Source organism: Carcharodon carcharias, chromosome 14 (assembly GCF_017639515.1).
Source record: "Carcharodon carcharias isolate sCarCar2 chromosome 14, sCarCar2.pri, whole genome shotgun sequence".
In the NCBI taxonomy this organism is placed as follows: Eukaryota; Metazoa; Chordata; class Chondrichthyes; order Lamniformes; family Lamnidae; genus Carcharodon; species Carcharodon carcharias.
This window is the reverse complement of record NC_054480.1, coordinates 125467646-125483145: the sequence shown is the minus strand read 5'-3', so window position 1 is coordinate 125483145 and position 15500 is coordinate 125467646. Positions and strand designations below refer to the sequence as shown.

General features: G+C 44.8%; 1 protein-coding gene across 1 annotated transcript; it reads left to right on the top strand.

The window, feature by feature from the left end:
* The first annotated feature begins 1731 nt into the window (after positions 1-1731).
* ssbp4 (single stranded DNA binding protein 4) lies at positions 1732-6656 on the top strand. The gene is made up of 5 exons (XM_041205536.1): positions 1732-1864; positions 2465-2537; positions 2658-2719; positions 4561-4645; positions 6492-6656. Exons 1-5 carry the CDS (start codon positions 1809-1811, stop codon positions 6654-6656), a joined length of 441 nt encoding a protein of 146 aa, XP_041061470.1. The 5' UTR covers positions 1732-1808.
* The last annotated feature ends 8844 nt before the right edge of the window (positions 6657-15500 follow it).

Below are 15500 nucleotides of genomic sequence, written 5' to 3'. Positions count from 1 at the left end.
GACAGGTCTGTCACTGTATAATACTGGGGTACAGTACTGATGGAGACAGGTCTGTCACTGTATAACACTGAGGTACAATATTGGTGGTAAAGGTCTGACACTGTACAACACTTGGGTAGAGTACTGGTTGGGACAGGTCTGTCACTGTATAGCACTGGGGTACAGCACAGTGACTCAGTAGGTAGCACTCTCATTTCTCTATCAGGGTCTGTGAGTTCATGACCCCTGTCCGAAATGTGAGCTATCGTCTCGGCTGACACTTGCAGTGCAGTATTGAGGGAATGCTGCACTGTTGGGAATGTTAAATTGTGGCCCTGCATTCTCTCTCAGGTGTTTGTAAAAAATCCCATGGCCACTATTTTGAAGAAGAGCAGGGCTGTTCACCCCAGTGACCTGATCAATGTTTATCTCGAAAAACATCACTAAAAAAGATGATTTGGTTCCACCCTGTTTAAATTAGAAACTTTGAGCTCATCTAACCCTCTGTTCCTGCGCTTGCTGGAGTAAACTGGCTTCTGGTCTGGAAGCACCTCAATTTTAAAAATTTTCATCCTAAAACATAATTTCTCCATTTACCTCTCTGCCTCTCTACCTCTCTCACCTCACAACACCGTTAAGATAATCCTTAATACCTCCCTTTTTGACTAAACTTCTGGTCACCTGCCCAAACGTGACTCAATGTCAATGTTTGCAAACACTCCTGAGAAACACCCTGGGACATTTAGCTAAACTAAAGGTGCTACATGAATGCAACTTGTTGTTGTATTGTGTTGCTGCTTGTGGGATCTTACTGTGAGCAAATTGGCTCTTGCACTTCCCCAGTGATAACACTGTGAAGCGGTAAGGGTCCTGAGGTTATGAAGTGGTCAGCTTGGATTGTGAGGTCACAGGCGTGGGACCTGGACCCCTGACCATCTGAGTCCAAGGTGGGGATGGGTGGAATGTGCCTTCCCACTGAGCCTAAGGCAGACACCCCAATTGGGCTCAGTGGGTGGGTTACCCCTTTGTGAGAAGGTTCCCACGTTGCAAATGGATTAACTGTTGCTGAGTGGGGAGCATTTTTGATTCGGAGTCACAAGTTTGCGGATTCAAGTCTCACATCCGAAATTTGAGCACGTTATCCAGGTCTACGTCCCAGTTCAGCACTGAATGAGTGCTGCCCTGTCAGAGGTGCTGCCTCTCAGGAGGATGTGAATGATCCCGTGGCCACTATTTTAAAAAATAATAGGGGATTTCTCCCCTGTGTCCAGACCAATATTTATCCCACAATCAATATCATTAACCAGATGATCAGGTTATTAACACATTGCTGTGTGGGGGAACTTGCTTTTGCAAATTAGCTGCTGTGTTTGCAACATTACAACAGTGGCTAAACTTCATAAGAGTCATACGGACTCGAAACGTTAACTCTTGTTTCTCTCTCCATAGATGCTGCCAGACCTGCTGAGTTTTCCCAGCATTTTCTGGGTTTTTTTTCTGGCTTCAAAAGTGCTTAATGGGCTGCCACGCACTTTGGGACCTCTGAGGACGTGAAAAGCGCTATATAAATGCAAGCCTCTCTTTTAAGAAACCACGATGTGTTTCTCCCGGCAGAGGGAGCCTGTAATCCATTAAAACCAAAAAAAAAATTATATACACAGAGGGAGAGCAATCCTCCAGCTCGAGTCGGTTTCAAGTTCCCCTTCGGAAAATGTGGCTGGTTGGTGCCCAATGGTCTGGGAGCTTTGCTCGGATGTAGCTATGGAGATGGCGAGTGGCTGGTTGCTTTGACAGGTGTGTGTTTCAGCTTTAAGAGGCAGACAGCGGCTATGTACAACAAGGGGAAAGGATGTACGGTTCCCTCGGACGGTCAGGCAAGGGAAAAGTAAGTGGCAGCGAGAGACAGGAGGAGAAAGGGGAGGGGAGGAAAAAAGACAAGAAACATTTGTGGCTTTTGCAAGAATTAAAAGAAAACCCCGATCCTGCGGGAGCAGGCATGTTTTTTGGAAGCGCTGTATTTGCTGGGTTCTCGGGGGGGGGGGGGGGGGGGGGAGATGCTGAACGGAATGAAGAGAGAGGGATTTTGCTGTAAACTTTTGTTAATTTTCGTGGCATTTTAATTTTTTTAAGTTTTTTTAAAAAAAAAACCCGCGCGTTTCCAAAGTGTGACCTTGTTACCTGCGATTTTACAAGTTTTCATTCTGAATTTTACATTTTAACAGGAAAAAGGCATCAGTTGAATTACATTGTGAATTTCACAGCCCTGTCCCCAGGAAAGAGGTAGAGAAAATCTCTCTCTAGCCTGGGGAATGTTTTGTACCCACACATATATTTACTCTGGGTTTGTGTGTGTGTGTGTGTGTGTTCCAGCCTTTCTCTACAGCATTTTTTTTAAATTGTAAGATTAATAAAAGTATTTATTGCAAAAGAGAAAAAGTTTTCCCTCGTTTACTTTTAAAGAACCCTGTGTTTGTTCTCTCTCTAGGTTAGCGCTGTATGTTTACGAATATTTGCTGCATGTAGGAGCACAGAAGTCTGCACAGACTTTCTTGTCCGAGGTAAGAGTCTCTCACTCTCTCTTCCTCGTGTGCTTTTAAAGTTCCCAGTGTTGAAATTTGGCTTTTTAATGCCTCCTTTCCCTCCTCCGTCCTGATCCATTTCGCCCTCCTGATTTTCAGATCCGTTGGGAGAAAAATATCACTTTGGGAGAACCCCCAGGCTTCTTGCATTCCTGGTGGTGGTAAGTTTTTGTCTCTTTGTGTTGTCTGCATAGTTTTATTTTAAAGTGTTTGATGTTTTCCAGGAGACTAACTCCTTAAACAAAGGAAATGTGATTCCAGATGGTGAGGGGGAGCTCCTCACCTCTCTGCATCCTGATTGTTTATTGCAGCCCTCTCTCTCTCTCTCTTTCTGTACCTTCTCAAACTTACTTGGATTGTCCGGACTCTTAAAGGGGCATTGAACATACTCGGGATCTGCAGAAATTACCTGTGGAATGGGTTGGTCCTGTGCTGTGCAGATCCACAAATGCCCCCAGACTCTATCCTCAGCCTGTGTTGATCTGGCCCCCAAGTTAGTTCATTAATCCCAGCATTCAAGAGCTAGACAGGGATGAAAGAGAGCCAGGCAAGGGTTCCAGTTGCCAGTCCCTGTTGGGAAGTGGCTGCAGGTGTTCATCAGGTGAAGGACAAGGTCAATAATGTACCCCCATCTCCAAATCCCTGCCTAGGCTCACTTCATCACCACCTTGAGCGGCGTTGAAGTGGGACAGTTTTTTTTACAATTGCAGCCTGGTGCCTTCAGGAGAGGCCCAGAGAAGATTTTGGGCAAAGCAGGGAAGAGGCGCCCAATTAGACCCACACTGCCACAGCTCTTTCTCCATAGCCGGGCAGATTCCATTTCAAGTCAATAAATTGAATAAATACTTGAAAGGGGGAAGGTTGACAGGGCTATAGGGAGACAGCAGGAGGAGTGGACCTAATCAAAAAGACATGAATGATGGGCCGAATGGCTTCCTATGTTATATTGTTGCATGATTCTGGGTATCCAATTCTCTTTAGAAAGTTCCAATAAACCTGCTTCCACTGCCCTTTCAGGCAATGCATTCCAGATCACAAAAACTCACCGTGTTCCCCTCATCTCCCCTTCGTTCTTTTACTAATCACCTGAAACCTGTGTCCCTCTGGTTACTAACCCGCCTGTCACTGGAAACTGTTTCTCCTTATTTAGTCTATCAAAACCCTTTGTGATATTGAATGCCTCAATTAAATCTTTCCATATCTTTCCTTAACCACCTCTGCATTAAGGAGATTAACCCCAGGGATTCCAAACTCTCTTTACCACTAAGTCCCTCATCAGGACATCTGATTGGTCAGCATTGATTTTTGACCATTGAAAGTGCGTTGGACTAAAATGGAACTGGATTAATCTTTGGGAAAAGGAACCTGGTGCCCAGGACAGTGGGTCCACTCCTATACTGAAGGATAAAATTGCTTGATGCTGCAGACTGTTGTACCTGTTATATAACAACAAACCCAACCCCCCCCCCCCAAACCCCCCCACCATGCTGGTCAGTGGCACTTGAAAGCTATGGAACATTCCATGTAGCTGGATCCTGGAGATGTGTTACATTGGGACTGGAGTACCTGGAAATGGGTAATGGGCCAGAACATGCTGTATCCTGGTAGGTTGCCAGTGCTGGGATTTGAGCTGTGTCTGGATGCTAGTTTCAGGATTCCCAGGTTGGAACTGGGATCAGAATTGGATTCAAGTGCCAAGGCTGTGATTCAGATTGGGATTGGCTTGGTTCTAGAGCCTGTGAAATGGGTTGAGTTTGCAATCGGATTGGAATCCTGTATAGCTGGGATGTGGGATGGGATTGGAATGGAGTACTGGAGACTGTATCTCCTCTGTGGATATCAGGTCAGAGGAGTCAGGGAGGTGGTTTTGGGTGGGGGGGAGGGGTCTAGGTTTTGTCGTGCTGTTTTCCTGCTTGCCGATATTGACAAATGAATGATGATTTTTGATTTAAGAACAAGGTTGTTGGAGAGTTTAGTGACAATCTCTTTCTCCTCTTTCTAGTGTATTTTGGGATCTGTACTGTGCAGCTCCTGACAGACGGGAAACCTGCGAGCACTCGAGTGAAGCCAAGGCCTTTCACGATTATGTGAGTTTTATGCTAATTTTATTCATTGTAGAAAGTGCTTCTGTGCCTTGTTGGAGGCAAATATCAATTCTGGCAGGAGAGAGATTGTGCCTCTGTCTGTGTCTGCGCTTCTGCATGTCTCTGTCACTGTGTGAGAGAGAGAAACCGTGACTCCATTCTTGTCAAAGGACAGATGGATTTTAACCAAGATTCAGTTGTGCCTGTGTTGACCATAATTGGAATATTCTGAACCCTGATTTCCACGTTTCCCAAATACTCTGGGTGGGTTGTAGATGATCAGTGTTGCTTCAGTTTTTACAGTTTGCTGATCAAGCAGCAGAGGTGGGGTGGGATCGCACTGTGACAACTTGGTGATGAGGACAATTGTACCTGGTAACTGATCTCCTCTACACTCCAACAGTCTCAGCTTTTCAATTGTATTGGGTGCTGTGTATAAAGTCACTGTTTATTCAGCAGGGTAAGGATCAGTCATTGTGTAACTGTACAGAGTCACTCTTTATTCGGGGTAAGGGTCACTCACTGTGTAACTGTACAGAATCACTGTTTATTCAGGGTAAGGTTCACTCACAGTGTACCTGTACAGAGTCACTGTTTATTCAGGGTAAGGTTCACTCACTGTGTAACTGTACAGAGTCACTGTTTATTCATGGTAAGGGTCACTCACTGTGTAACTGTACAGAGTCACTGTTTACTCAGGGTAAGGATCAGTCATTGTGTAACTGTACAGAGCCACTGTTTATTCCGGGTAAGGTTCACTCACTGTGTAACTGTACAGAGTCACTGTTTATTCAGGGTAAGGGTCACTCACTGTGTACCTGTACAGAGTCACTGTTTATTCAACAGGGTTAAGATTGCTCACTGAGTGCTGTAGTTAGTTTGGAATGCAGGGCCTTTTATGTTATACAGTAACACCTTAAGACACATCTTAAACCGTTCCTCTCTGACCAAGCTGCTGGTCAGCTCTCTTAATATCTCCTTACATGGTTTGGTGTCAAGTTCTGAATGTTAATTTTATGCTGAAATGCCCCGGGGTGTTAACTATGTTAAAATACTATATAAATGGAATTTGTTGTTGTTCCCTCCATATATTTGACCATGTGGTAACTTAAATCAAACTGTAACATTGTTTACAAACACATCGAGCAAAATTATGCCAGCGGGTGAAATGCAGCTCAACATTTAATGTTAAATTATCCATTTCCCACCATTGATACCCAAATGGAACCATGAAGTTACTAGCTTCCATTCTAGCTTTCAAGTCACCCTAAAACTTCCTGAAGGTGCTGGTAATCACTGTATAGGGGTCCCAGACACACTGACTCTCACTGGGGTACAGGTCCCATACACACTGACTCTCACTGGGGTACGGGTCCCTCACACAGTGACTCTCACTGGGGTACGGGTCCCTCACACGGTGACTGTCACTGGGGTACGGGTCCCTCACACGGTGACTGTCACTGGGGTATGGGTCCCTCACACGGTGACTGTCACTGGGGTATGGGTCCCTCACACGGTGACTGTCACTGGGGTATGGGTCCCTCACACGGTGACTGTCACTGGGGTATGGGTCCCTCACACAGTGACTGTCACTGGGGTATGGGTCCCTCACACGGTGACTGTCACTGGGGTATGGGTCCCTCACACGGTGACTGTCACTGGGGTATGGGTCTCTCACACACTGACTCTCACTGGGGTACTGGTCCCACACACACTGACTCTCACTGGGGCACGGGTTCCACACACACTGACTCTCACTGGGGCAGGAGTTTTCCAGCTACGTGAACCATTCAGTTGTTTTGATTCACTATAAAAATATAACAAGAACATTTTACTACAGGGACTGTAGCAATTCATGAAGAACCAGAACGACAAGGGTTGGGCAATAACTGCCAGTGAAGTCCGAACCCCAGGAATGAATGAACCTTGTGATGAGAAGCCCAGCCTTCCCCTGCAAAGGATATTCAGGAGTATCGATGGCTCTCAGCCAGGGTTAATGATCAAGTATCTCTGAAGGTGGTTTATAGTGGAGTGGGGGAGGGCATCTTATTCAAGGACAGGGATGAACTAACTGAACAAAATACTTGAATTTTTATAGCACCTTTCACATTCACCAGAAATCTGAAGCACTTTAGAGGCGGTGAAATACTTTCTCAAAGTGTTGTCACTGTTGTAATATAGTAAATGCAGCAGCCAATTGTGCACAGCAAGCTCCCACAAACAGCAATGTGATAACACCAGATTATTTGTTTTAGTGATGTTGGTTGAGGGATAAATATTGGCTCAGAACACAGCCCCGGTCATCCTTATTAAAGAGTGACATGGTTTTTTTTCACACCATCCTGAGAGAGTAGACAGGGCTTTAGTTTAACATCTTATCTGAGAAAGAGAGCCTCCGAGAGAGCTGCGTCAGAGTGCAATGAGGTCTTTGGAGTGGGACTTGAACCCACAACCTTCTGAATCCGAGTAGCAAATGTTGTCCACTGAGCCACTGCTGACACTCTGCAGGCATGTGCTTGTCTGGAGGCAGACTGATAGGCAAAGAGGATTCAAGTACAATCAGATGTGTTAATCCGGACAATGTTTCACTCTGTCTCTCTTTTTGTGAATGGCCTTATTTGCCTTCATGTTTGCTCCCTTCTTGCTCATATGTCTCAACAACACAATGTGCCAGGCATTTGACCACTCTGCTGGGTGGGAAGGAGCAAGTATGTCCCCTTAAGGGAGGCTGGAGGGCCAAACAAGGGCAGGATTGAGTTCCAAAGCTTTGTTTCTTTTGATGGATATCAGTTGACTGGTCAGAGCCTTTCTGGAGGAACATGTGTTCAGTTGTGGACATTGCACCTCCGGAAGGAGATATTGGCCTTGGAGGGGGAGCAGCACAGATTACGTAGACTAGGCTTGTCTTCCCTTGAGTTTAGAACATTAGGGGGTGATCAAATTGAATGAGTTGCATTAATATAACGCTTTTCATAACTTCAAGAAATTATCTTATTGAGGTGTGTAAGATGATTAAAGGAGTTGATAGGGCCAGTAGAGAGAAACTATCATCTCTGGTGGGGGGAAGAGTCCAGAACAAGGGGAAAGAACCTTAAAATGAGAGCCAGGCCATTCAGGGGTGATATCAGAAAGCACTTCTTTACACAAAGGGGAGAGGAAATCTGGAATCCTCTCCCCAAAAAAGCTGAGGATGCTGGGGGTCATTTGGAGCTTTCAAGACTGAGATAGATTTTTGCTGAATAACAAGGGATACAGAGAGGCAGGTAAATGATGTTGAGGCATCAGTCAGCATTAATCTCTAGAATGGCAGAACAAACTTGATTGGCCTATTTTCCATACAATGTTTTTGCACCTTCCCACTAAAAGTGTTTGTGTGCAGCAGGTTGTGCACTCAGTCCTAATCGACATTTGGGGCTTTGAGATTCGGACACTATTCACAGGTCGTGTACTGTAATTGGTGAGTGGTGATTTCTTCACTCTTTCTGCCCCCACCCCTGCTTGAAAGGCGGTCAGCGGTAAAGTGACAGGCCGAGCCCCTGGGGAGGTGCCATGGGGCTATTGGCCGAGGATTGATGCTCTGTTCATCTGACCTTCGACCCTGATGTTGGGTCTGATGCAGCAGATGGAAGGGTTGTTGTTGATGAACTGTCCTGTGAAATGGGTCCCTGGATTCCTGTGAAGTGTGGACACGGGGCGCAGCAGCCTTATTGAGCAACACGCTGTTTCCATGGCAAAGTAAACCTTGCTGTTCGCAGGAACTAGAATCTTTGGTGGGGAATGCAAATATGATTATCTGCACTTTTCAAACTGTTGCTTTCTTTTGTTTCTTTGTCTGATATGTGCTCTAAAAGGAGAGACCTTTTTGTTTTCTCCACGTGTTAACTATGGGGCAAATCGATGTCTCCTTATAGTTAATTAATTATAATCGTTGATGATTAGAGATTACACAATTCACTTGAATTTAGGGCCAGCGATGCCCACATCCCATGAAAGAATGAAAATAAGAATTCAGCAGGATAAGTGTTACCCAGGTAGAGAGAGGTGATTGTTTCCCACTCTGAATGAATATTCATTTCCTTTAATCTTGTTTTGTTTGCTCCCCTTCCACCATCTCTCACTCATTAAAGTCCTGACATCAAACTTAAGATGGAGGAGGCCATTCAGTTCCATGAGACTGTCCTGCTATTCAATCATATCATGGCTGATCAGATGCCTCAAGTCCATTTATCTATTCACCCACAATGCTTGATATCCTTTACCACCCCCCACCGCACCCACCACCCCCCCCAGAAAAAAAATCTATCAATCTCAGCCTTGAAAGCTCCAATTGCTCACCAGCATCCATCATTTTTTGGGAGAGAAAGTTCCAGGTTTTCAAGACTCTTTGTGTGAAGAAGTGCTCCCTGACATCGTCCCTGAACAGCCTAGTTCTGATTTTAAGGTTTTACCCCTTGTTCTGGACTCCCCCTACCCGCCTCCCCATAATCGCCAGATATTGACCCTATTGAATCCTTTAATCATCTTAAACACCTTAAATAGATCATCCCTTAATCTTCTATCTGAAAGGGAATAAAAGTCAACTTGATATCATTTATGAACCTGCCAGAGAAACTGTTCCTACTTGTTTCACTAAACCCCATCTCATTCTGAATGCCTCTATTAAATCTCCTCTTAACCTTCTCTTCTCTAAAGAGAACAATTCCAGTGTCTCCACATAAATAAATAAAGTCCCTCAAACTTGACTTCTTCTTGGCAAACCTCCTCTGCAACCTCTCTAAGGCTTTGACATCCATCGTATGGTGCAGCTGAGGTCTAGCCAAAGATTTGTAAAGGCTTGGTCAAACTTACTTGATCTTTGTATGCATTGCCCAGTAAGAAGCACCAGAGAAATCAGGAACTCTCTCTGGGATGATACCAAGCTTGAGTTTTAAAATCTGCGTGTCATGGAGGGAGTTTGACATGAGGATGTCTTATTTTCCCAACTGGCCCTTGTCCTTCAGTCTGAGCTCAGCGAAGCCTGATGCAGCCTGTTGTGTTGTGTGTGTCACGGAATCAGCTTCTGAGTACCAGTATGAGACTGCATGAGACAGGTGCTCGATATCTAAGTCTATTCACCCATCGGGTGGCTGAGGATGATAGGACAGTTGAGGATGCTAAGAGTTTAGTTTAATTTCCATCAATTGCAGAATCACTGGATTGTTACAGTGCAGAGGGAGGCCATTCGACCCACCATGTCCACACGAACTCTCCAATTGAGCAATTCACTTAGTGCCATTTCCCTGCCTCCTCCCTGTAATCTTGCACATTGTTCTTTTTCAAATAACAGTCTAATTCCCTTTTGAATGCCTCGATTGAACCTGCCTCCACCACACACTCGGGCAGCGCATTCCAGACCTTAACCACTCGCCACGTAAAAAAGTTTTTTCTTGTATCGTTTTGGCTTCTTATGCAAATTACATCTCGTCCTTGACTCTTTCACGAGTGGGACACAGTTTCTCCTTATCTACTCTGACCAGACCCCTCATGATTTTGAAAACCACTATCAAATCTCCTCTCAACCTCTTTCGTGAAAGAAAACAGTCCAAACTTCTCCAATCTAACTGAAGCTTCTCGTTCCTGGAACCATTCTTGTGAGTCTTTTCTGTACTCTCTCCAATGCCTTGACACACCTCCTAAAGTACATATCCTAGTGTTAATTTATATTGTTAGGATACACAGGTGAAGGACCTTGTTTAATTAACTACTTTGAGCACATATAAATAGGGGACATGTTTCCTCAGCCCCCAAAATGACATTTTATTTAATTCAATAAGATTCCTTTAAAATTTTTCTCCTTTTTTACAGTGTGCCTTTAAGGGGCTATCACTTTAATTTAATCTGTTTATTTGTTAGTTTGCCAATTAGTTACAGCTGTACTCAGAAGAGTATAAATAGGGGACAGCTGGGGCACTGGGTATGCATATGGAGAACTGCAAGATTGAACAAAGTCAATAACCTCTGTCTATAAAGAAAAACTCTGTGTCTTGGTTTTTGACTTCATCAGCCAGCTTGGATCCTGTTAACGCCCAGAACTGGATGCAATACTCTAGCTGAGGCCTAACTACTGTCTTATGCAAGCTCAACAAAACCTCCTTGCCCTTGTAGCTTATGCCCCTGTTACGGACTTGGGGTGCTACATTTAAACAACCCTGATTTCTCCTCCCACCACCTGTCTGTAAACAGAACTGCTGATTAAGTATCCTCAAAAGAGTCTGGGGGTTTTACAGGGTGATTAACACAAAGGGTGGGGGTGGTGGGGTAGCGGGGTGGTGTTGGGGGAGCAGTGAGTAATAGTCAAGCTGCTCTGGGCTATCCACAGGGGAATGCTGGGTATCTCTGTGAGTGCCAGGTCTTTTGATCATAGGGTTGAGCTGCTTTTGTCCAGCTTACCTCCTGACCGTCCACTTTGGTAACCAGTTGGTTCAGCTGTTCAGGGGACTGTGGTTAGGTTGATTTGTCAAGAGATTGGGGTGGTTTAAAGGGACTTTGTCCTCTTTCAGGGATCCCAGTTCAGGCTTTAGCACAACTGGAGAATTCCAGCTTCTGTCGCTAGGTGCTTTGGGTTGGCATAGCAGCAGGCAGGCAATTGGCTCCTGAACTTGAACCAGCTTCTCTGGGCCTGGATGATAGAAAGATAGTCTCTCCCGCATCCATACCAGGTAAGGCTACAGTGCTGTAGCCTGGTGGGTTGTTATGGATCATTCTAATTGCAGAGGGCAACTTAGTCAGGTCGCCTTGTGAATCTGCATCAAGGGGGTGAGTCTGGGGTCAAATCTGGTTGCGATCCCTCTGCTGCTCAGTGGCATGGTAGGCACCATGTTTTTTGGAACACTACTGTGCCCTCTGGTGCATGGCCAGTTCTTGCTGGACCTCCTGGTAGCTTTTCAACTAAGTTGGGCATCACCCTCATTCTTTCTGGGCCAATCTGAACCGCCCTGGTCCCTGTTTAATGTCTGAAGGAAGGTTCCTGCTAGCTATACTTCAGGCAAGTCCTTAACCTTTTCCTTTCTGGGCTTAAAAGTTTGCCTTCCTTTAGGCTTTTTGACTACGTAGGGCATCTCCCTCACTATATTTTTCGCTGCTCTGGGACTTCTCTGGTTCCTCTTTAATTCTGGGATGCTCTGTGGCTCCATTTTAGATTCATGTGGCTTTCCTGGACCTCTTTTAACTTTGCTGGCCTGACTCTGGCCTTGTTACATTTGGGCAGCCCTGCTCAATGTTTAAGCATGCTATTTCATCTTTTTGGGTCTCTTTCACTTTAGTACCAGCCAAATTGTTCCCAAGGAAGAAATGGATTCCTGCTTCTGGTAGTTCAGGGACAATCCCTATGGTAACAGGGCCTGAAATGAGGTCACACTCTAGGTGAACCTTATGGAGGGATTCAAACACAGATCCTCCTCCCACGCCGCTGATCAGGGCTCAGGACTTCAGGGAGGACTTAACTGATAGGTTTAAGTTTTCCTCCAGTCCTCTTAAAGACTGAGGTGTGTCCCAGAACAGTACAATGGACATGCTCACATTTTGGGGCAGGTAGGGGGACACTGTTCCTGAGAGGCCAAAACTCTGGAAGCTCTCTGAGAGTTGGTCTGGCTCAGGCACACATAGTGCCATACCCACCAAAGGGTAGGTTTCTGTAGCGAGAGTCTCTGCCTGCTCTGCTGCACTACCCATTGGGGCATCCTTTGAGGCGCTACTCATGTGAAGCCTATTAGGCCAATGGGCTTGCCGTGCAATCTCCAGCACTCAGGTCTGGAATGGCCTATTTTATTTCAATGAGAACATACCGGCCCCTGGGAATTCTCCTTTCAGACTGTAGGGGTCTTCCCGCACCCTCCTTTGTGTTTTCTTTACTGGGTGGGGGGCCTTTCCTGCCCAGATCGCCCTGTTTTTCTTTCCAATGCTCATGGGTATAATTTGGAAAGGGTCTGCCTGAGTTTACAGGTCTGTGGGTGAGGTTATAGTTGTCTGTGGTGATTGCTGCACCCCTGGATGTGGGGATTCTCTGCTTCTCCCAGTGTATTTGCAGGTTGGATGGGAGGCTATTTTTGAATTCCTCTAACAATACCAACTCAGGCAACCCCACATAGATTTGTGGGATTTTTTGAGATTCTAGCCATTGGCTGAATGCCTTTGTATAATTCCCTTTGAATTTGACCTCTGCAGCCTCAGGAGTCATTAGTGTCTCTTCAGAGGTAACGATGTGTCAGCTTCTTGGACATTGTCTAGAAAATTCCCTTTGTTCAGGGTTACAGGCAGACATAGCTACAGCCTTTTTAAAGTCATTGTCCAGTTTTAAACATCTTAGCTCCCTATTAATAAAGCCCAGGATGCTGTATGCTTTATTAACTACTCCCACAATCTGTCCTGCCATCTTCAATGACTTATGCACATATATACCCAGGTCCCTCTGCTCCTGCAACCCCTTTAGAATTGTCCCCTTTATTTTATGTTGTCTCCCTATGTTCTTCCTACAAAAATGAATCACTTCACATTTCTCCACATTGAACTTCATCTGCCACCTATCCATCCATTACACCAGCTTATCTAGGTCCTTTTGAAGTTCTACACTGCCCTCCTCACAGTTCACAATGCTTCCATATTTCATATCACGCGCAATCTTTGAAATTGTTCCCTGTCCATGAAGGCCTAGATCATTAATATATCAGAAAAAGCAAGGGTCCCAACACCGACCCCTGGGGAACTCCACTACAAACCTTCGTCCAATCTGAAAAACAACCAATACTTGCTATTTCCAGTCACTCAGCCAATTCTGTATCCATGTTGCTACTTTCCCTTTTACCCCATGAGCTATAACTTTGCTCACAAGTCTGCTGTGTGGCACTGTATCAAATGCTTTTGGAAGTCCATGTACATCACATCAACAGCATTACCCTCATCAACACTCTCTGTTACCTCTTCTAAAAACTCCAGCAAGTTAGTTAAACATGATTTTCTTTGAGAAATCCATGCTGGCTTTCCTTAATTAACCTTTAATTAATTTGTCCATATGACTATTAATTTTGTGCCTAATTATTGTTTCTTGAAGTTTCCCCACCACCAAAGTTAAACTGACTGGCCTGTAATTGCTGGGCTTATCTTTACGCCCTTTTTTGAACAAGGCTGTCACATTGACAATTCTCCAATCCTCTGGCACAACCCCTGAGTCTAAGGAACACTGAAAATTTATGGCCAGTGTCTCTGCAATTTCAACTCTCGTTTCCTTCAGTATCCTTGGATGGATCTCATCTAGTCCTGGTACTTTATCAACTTTAAGTACAGACAGCCTATCTGATACCTTCACGTCTCTGAACTTCCACCTCTTTCACCATGACCCGTGCAGCATCTTCTTCCTTGGTAGAGACAGATGCAAAGTATTCATTTAATACCTTAGCCATGTCCCCGCCTCCATGTGTAAATCCCCCTTTTTGGTCCCTAAGTGGTCCCACTCCTCCTTTCCCCACCATTTTACTCTTTTTATATGCCTACACTAGGCTTTGGGATTCCCTTTTATGTTAGCTGCCTGTGTCTTTTCATGCTTCTTATTTGCTTCTCTTATTTGCTTTTTCACCTTACCCCTGAACTTTATGCATTCAGCCTGGTTCTCAACTGTATTTTCTACCTGACGTCTGTCATAAGCTTCCCACTGGTGGAAAGTTTGTAGTGGAATTCCCCAGGGATCAGTGTTAGGACCCTTGCTTTTCCTAAAGTATATTAATAACTTAGACCTTTGCGTATGGGGCATAATTTCAAAGTTTGCAGCTGATATGAAATTTGAAAGTGTTGTGAACTGTGAGGAGGATAGTGTAGAATTTCTTCCTTTTCTTAATTTCTATTATCATCCAGGGAGCTCTGGATTTGTTTACCCTTCCTTTCCCTTTTGAGGGAATATACCTTGATTGTGCCTGGACTGTTGTTTCTTGTGTTCAGGGTCCGGAGGGGGTTTCTTTAGGGTTTGCCTTATACCCCAATAATGCTACCATAGACTGTCATATATTTAAAAAAAATATTCTTGTTTATTTACAGATCTGTGCACATCTCAGTACTCTACACGAGGTGGTACCTTCTGTTTCCCATCAGATCTCAGTTACTTAATCATGTGACATTGCATCATAGTTACATCAGCAATTACATCAGAATCAGGTGCTCCTGATGTGAACCTTTTACTCCTCATCTCCCTCCAAGTCCTTATCCCAACTGTATACATCCTCCTACATCTCTCCCCAGAGTCTCAGATTTCACAGGTTAGTCTCTGTGACCAATCCCCCTGATCTGGTCCTGATTTCACTTCGAAGTTGATGATGAACTGTACTCTCTCGTTGTTCAATAGGAGTGTCTTCCACCTGGGTGGCTGTAGAGTTTCTACTTGTTTCTGGTTACTTGACATCTTCCAGGTCTAAACAGCATGTCCAAGGTTCCATTGGTTTTCTTCCCAATGAGACCAAGGCTCTTTGGTTCCTTCTGATATTTCCCTGGCCTGCCTCAATTCTAAAAGATCTTGGTTGTGGAGCTCTTTCTATCACAATGCCTTCTTGCTGCTGATCTCATATCCACAATCTCTCCCTGGGCTGTAGCACTTTCAGGTCTCGCGCTATATGCCTGAAGTTGAAATTATGAGCTTGACTGTCACTTTGTTGCTCCTCACACTTCCTAACTTTCTCATGATCATCTGAGGTAACGTTAGTTGTAGTGTTTGTTGTAGAGTGGGGAGTTGCATTCGCAGCCACCTTCCCATCAATAGTTCTGATGGCGAGAACTCATTTTTTAGCGATAAGGTTCTGTAGTTAAGAAGGGCTAAGTTAATATCTTTGTTCTTTTCTAT